Below are 5,610 nucleotides of genomic sequence, written 5' to 3' on the forward strand. Positions count from 1 at the left end.
AAGCAGCGACAAGAGGTGGCGTTAGTTATTAGTCGGGTCTGCCAGGGGTGAGTGAACATGCGAATAGCTCTTAACCCAAACCGAATGCAGTTGGAGTTGCAATTTAAAGGAACCTGACGACTCTCTATTTTTTTTACCTTTAGACCTCCGATATTAACATACTGAATGAATATTTTAAGTCTACATAGCAGATCAAATTTTTGATTTTCATTTATATTTTATTATATATTCATTCGATATACTGAAGTCAAGGACAGCTATTGGAGGTGCCGTATATTGGCTGAACTTTGCTTTGCTTTAAATATTTATTCATTTATCAAGACTTGTCTAGAAATATTTTCAAATATTTTAATGTATACATTATCATATATATACATTTTTTATTTGCAAAAGAATTCGTTTTGACGTCTCTGCAGTATCTAAGCTTAACATTGCTGATCGGTTATAACTTTGAGCAGTCTTTGTTTGATAGTTCATTTAGCAAATGAAGCTTGCTTTGTATTAAGTTTGGTTAGAAATTTTGTTGTGGGTAGACTTTTACTAGAACAATGCTTGTAAATTACTAAAATTTGTATCATCAGAAAATTCTAGAGCCATTGTTCGAAATCTTTTCAAAAACGATGACTATAACAGTCATGATTGTGAAAATTATCGTCACAGTGGCAGATCAAAATAATACTTAAGCATTAATGCCATAACAAGTTCTATCAAATAAAACTTGTTATATTGTTATTAAAAATATATTTCTTTGTTTTATTATGATTTAAACTTGTATAACTCGATAAAAAAGACTTCTATCTATTTCTAGACAGACAAATAAATTCGGTCGATTAGAAAGACATCGCGTATAGGGTATATGTTTAGCTGTCAGTGCCTTCAGGCGCACACTTGTTAGGTTCTAGGGCCATGAATTCGGCATCTACATTCGTTTTTCTTCCATTTATATTTTTTGTTACTGGTCATCTGTAGCCGTTGCCTTTGCCGCCCTGCGATTGTTGTCCAAAATTGACACCGTCTGGCTGCCCCTGGGCGAAAACTATATAAAAATGTAGCGCAATTTACGGCTAACGTTGTGCATTTTGGGTGGCAGCTGAAGCAGCCGCCGGAAGTGCCAGCCCTTGTTGACTGCGGCCCACTCTGCTCCATTCGGACTCCTCATCAAGCCAAACGGCTGCCAATTTCATGGTACGCTTTGCATTTGTGCCTTCTGTGAGCTTCACTCATGCTCTCTCTCCCCAACGCTTCTCTCGGCTCTTTTTTGCTGGTCGTCGTTTTTTTTTTTTGCGTGTCTGTGTGTGTACGTGCTCTCTGTCTGGCATCCCGCTCTGGCTCCGACAGCTGTGTGGCGGCTACTGCGCCTGCTCGAAATGCCATAGCGTATCGATAGCTGATAGCTGATAGCCAATAGCCAATAACCAATAGGTAACCAACCTCTTTTGTTCTTTGGGCGTGCCCAGCTGTTCAATTCTAGGGGTGGCTGCGCCTGAGACTGTCAGCTCGATTGGAGCTTTTTGGCTACTGAAATGCCGCATTCGGAGCGACCCAGCTCGCCCGAGGATCACATTTCAGACCAATATTTCATCTATCGCCTGGAGCATGACCTTTACGAACTGTTCGAAGAGCAGCAGCTGCTGCTGGATATTGTGGCCCAGCAGCAGGAGCGTCTGGAGCGTCAGCTTGAAATGCAACGGGTGCTAGTAGCTGACCCACCAGCGAGGCAGGCAACTCCCGTGCCCGAATTGTTGCAGATTGACGAGATTGGCATTGAAGCAGAAGCGGAGCCGGCACCCTTTGTTGAGCCCGAGCTGTTGGTGATAAGAGAGTTAAACGAGCCGCCCGATACATTGCTGAAGTGCTCGGAGCTGGTGCCGCCATTGCCACCGCCACGCTGCATTTGCAGCCAAATGCAACGACAGACGCGACGTAGCTGTCGGCCTTTTCTGGAGGACTCGAAAGCGGCCAAGTGCACGCCACCAAAGCGCGGCGGTCTTGGCTACGATGCACCCTTTCCCTATCCCAAGCGCATGGCCAAGAATCGCGAACGACGCGCCCTCTGTAAGTCGAGCTCCGGTGCAGCTATTGCTCCATACCAAAATCCTTTCTCTTCGACAGTTATTTTCGCGCTAGTTGATAATCTCGTGTTGCAGCTGCAACGCTGCATGAGTCTAGCCGAGACGGGGGCTTTGCCATTGTCCCTATGCTCGGCAGAAGCGAATCATCTTGTCATCGTCGAGCTGGAAATACCAAAAGAGGAGCCTGTGCCAGCTGCCAATCTGTCAACGGGCGCCCTGCCCAAAACCAAATTCAATCACATTGACAAACCTGTCAAACGCTCTCATCGAACAAAGGCAGCCAAGCACTTACACAGTGAGCACATAAACTATCAAACCTTTGGTTGAGACAGACACGACTGACTAAAACAAATATTTCAAAATATTTAATTGCAGAACAACCGAAAAGCGAAGCAGATCAGCTGGATACGGAAATAGACTTGGACTGTGAGTTCGGCATGGATCATATCGAGAAATTTCGCGCGAATCGCGTGCGCGACGACGAGCGCAGTTCCTACAATGCCACGCCTTCACGCAAGCACAAGACCCAGAAATCGGCTGAGGGGCTCATGAATTCCGGTAATTGAGCTCCCCATTTAGTAAGTAGTTGGATTTCATGTTGCCTTTCTCAGCAGCAGCGAGCGATGACATTGATGGCGAAGTACTGGCCGCTGCCTTGGCCTCTCTGGCCATCAACGAGGACACCAACACCCAGCAGGGCAACCCATCGCTGCCGGGCTGGTATGAGAACGGCATGGCCGCATCCGACACTCAGCTAGACACACGTCCCTGCTCGCCCGAGGTGCCGCCATTCTCACTACTGCCCGGAGGGCTGCATGGCAACAGCTTCATCAATCTGATGCCCAGCACTTCGGCTCAGGCGCGTGCTCTATCCATGGCCATGTCCATGTCGGCACATCTTGCCGAATCTGTTCAATCCTCCTCGTCTCCATCACCCCTCGATATGCGCTCCCAAATGTCCACTTTTATGCAACAACAACACAATTCCAATGACCAGATGCAGACTATGCCAGGTAAATATCGATATGAGCGTGTCCTAACTGGAAAGTACGCAAGTACGATATCCTCTAGTCGAGACTGCTCGATTAGAGGATACCCTGAGTTAGAGGATACCCTGAGAGGTACAAGAGTCTGTCATAATATATATGTATATATACATATTCATATACATCTATATTATCGCTGAATAGAAAAAAATTACAAATTTCTCAAAGTTTTCATTATCCCATCTTTGTCTATTTTTATTAGTTTTTAATTTAACTAACTTGTAGATCGTCTTTCGGGCTTGTCCAAAAATCCATTAGCATTCACACATGCTCTAGATGGCAATGAGAATAAGATATTTGTGCCTAGACATCCGGTCAATGGCAGTGAACTAAATGCAGCTACCTGCGGTATACGCCGATTGAACTGCGGACCAGAGATGTGCTCGGCAGGTGAGTGGAGCTGCAGTAGCAACTGCCCTCAATAATTTCAATAACGGGCGCCGTCTTGGCTACTCTGTCAACAGATCCACTGTCATCGTCTACCAAATACAACCACTTCAACTACAATAACGTTAATAATTTGGCCAATCAGTCCAATAGCAAAGACAACGGCAACATCATTCAGTCATCCCGAATGGACATTTGTGGCCAGGAATATGCTGCCTCATCGCCAGGTATTACCATGAATTTTAGACACTTAAAAGATTAGATTCGATTGGAGTGTAAAACAAAGCTAGACGCTATATATATTTATTGGATATATACAGACAGAAGGAGGCGTGGCACTAAAGTGTATATATTCTGGATAAGGACGACGAGCTGAATCGATATAGTCATGTGCGTCGCTCCGTTTGTTCGTTTGTACGCAAGTCCATGTAGAACAAAAGCTATTAAGCCATAGAGTTCCTATAGTGAAGCCCATAAGCTCGAACTTGTATTTTGTTCAGTTTTAGGGTATCTCCGGTCGGACACTCCCGACCTTTTTACTTTGTTAATTTCTTTTGATTTTAATGCGATTTCTTTCATATCTTTCCTTGCAGGCAATCGTTAAAATAATTTTACTAATTTTTTGTTTATAAATTTCGTTATATCTGAGCGCATTCGAATGGATTATTTAGTTTTACACAATTGGTTTTATTAGTGGAACAAGATTAAATTATAAATGTTATGCGTAATGTGCGTACTCGCACACATCTATATATATGTGTATATATATGTCTATATATTTGTATATATATATATATATATATATATATATATATATATATATTTGTATATGTATATATGTATATATATATGTGTGTGTATGTTTGAATAAAGCAAACAGAGCATTCAAATTTGTTGTTTTCTTTTATAAGCTTGTGGCTTACAATTACTTATAAGTTTACTAAATTACATTCCACTGACCTTGTTAATATTATTTCGATGCTTAACTTGGGCAGTTTTTAAATGAGATAATATTAATATATCAACAAATTGAAAATCTCTTTAAATGAACGCGAAGCAATGGTCATCATTTGCCATCTCTAGTCGAGTCGAATCAATTTGGGTTGCATATGGGGGAGTTGGAAGCATTCTGAAACGTGGCAGATAAAGAGAGAGAGACAACAACAACAGCAAAAAGAAATGATAACATTGAAATGGCAAATGGCAAAATGGGGCATCAAATCAAAAAACAATTACGCGGCAAATGACATTATCAAATGTCAAATGTCATGTTTGAAAAACAGTTGTCGTGGGGCTCGCCTCGCCCAACCCCACAAATTACCCCAGAACCCTCCAGAGTTGAATGGAAGAAAGAAAAAAAAAACAACAGGAGACAACCAAATGCAAAGCAGCATCAAATTTGTTCAAGGCAATTTTTCAATTCATTGAAGTGGAATCCATAAGAAATAAAAAACCGCCGAAGAGAACCGAAAAGTCGAGCGATTTTAGTCGCGGCCAAAACGCGCGCCGCTACGCAGAGGCATTAAGCGCCACTTGACTTATGGCCCGCGCCGCCGTTACAGCTGTAGCTACTGATACACATCCCCACAGGACGAACAGGACTTTGTCGTGACCCCAGAGCCCCAGTCCCCAGTTGCAAGCAGCTGCCCGTCTGTCTCTATAGTCCATAGTAGTATATCTCAAATCAAAATCTAGATTTTTGATTCTTTTATGCACGCGTATTACTTAGACCCCTCAGCTCAGAGACCACCAATTGGCTGGTTGCTTGGGTGGCTGGGTGGCTGGGTGGCTGGGTGGGGCAGCTCGTTTGTTCGTTGTTCCGTTGTTTGTTTGTTTGTTTGGTTTCTTTCGGTCTTTTGAATTGGTTTTCGCTTTAAGCTCCTCGCTTGTAAATAATCCTTGGCAGCTTTTGTATTGCTTTTCATTATTGGTAGCCGTATTCCGCTATTACAACGGTAAATATTGTGGCCAGCTTTAAAGCAAACAGCTATTGACAGCCCCACCAATGCTCTCTCTCTCCCTCATATAACCATATCGATGAAATCAACGCTATGTGATAGCAGATAGCAGAGAAAGCTGGACATATGGATCAGTTTCTAGGCTGA

The 5,610-nt window shown here is 43.0% G+C and overlaps 1 protein-coding gene across 2 annotated transcripts; it reads left to right on the forward strand.

Annotated features, from left to right (window-relative positions):
* The first annotated feature begins 862 nt into the window (after positions 1 to 862).
* LOC111598421 lies at positions 863 to 4,197 on the forward strand. Of its 2 annotated transcripts, XM_023313662.2 has the most exons (7): positions 865 to 2,055; positions 2,113 to 2,367; positions 2,448 to 2,630; positions 2,687 to 3,085; positions 3,344 to 3,508; positions 3,583 to 3,732; positions 4,099 to 4,196. In XM_023313662.2, exons 1-7 carry the CDS (start codon positions 1,524 to 1,526, stop codon positions 4,107 to 4,109), a joined length of 1,695 nt encoding a protein of 564 aa, XP_023169430.1. In that variant the 5' UTR covers positions 865 to 1,523; the 3' UTR covers positions 4,110 to 4,196. The 2 variants fall into 2 exon arrangements, with proteins under 2 accessions (XP_023169429.1, XP_023169430.1); XM_023313661.2 differs by having other exon boundaries at positions 863 to 2,367; positions 4,099 to 4,197.
* Positions 4,198 to 5,610: the final 1,413 nt, after the last annotated feature.

This window comes from Drosophila hydei, unplaced genomic scaffold, assembly GCF_003285905.1.
Source record: "Drosophila hydei strain 15085-1641.00,03,60 unplaced genomic scaffold, DhydRS2 tig00000232-arrow-arrow-pilon, whole genome shotgun sequence".
Classification (NCBI taxonomy): Eukaryota; Metazoa; Arthropoda; class Insecta; order Diptera; family Drosophilidae; genus Drosophila; species Drosophila hydei.

Coding starts and splice junctions, on each gene's coding strand:
- LOC111598421 (XM_023313661.2), top strand. CDS start 1,524: ATGCCGCATTCGGAGCGACCCAGCTCGCCCGAGGATCACATTTCAGAC. Junction 2,368..2,447: donor GGCAGCCAAGCACTTACACA/GTGAGCACATAA, acceptor ATTTAATTGCAG/AACAACCGAAAAGCGAAGCA. Junction 2,631..2,686: donor TGAGGGGCTCATGAATTCCG/GTAATTGAGCTC, acceptor CTTTCTCAGCAG/CAGCGAGCGATGACATTGAT.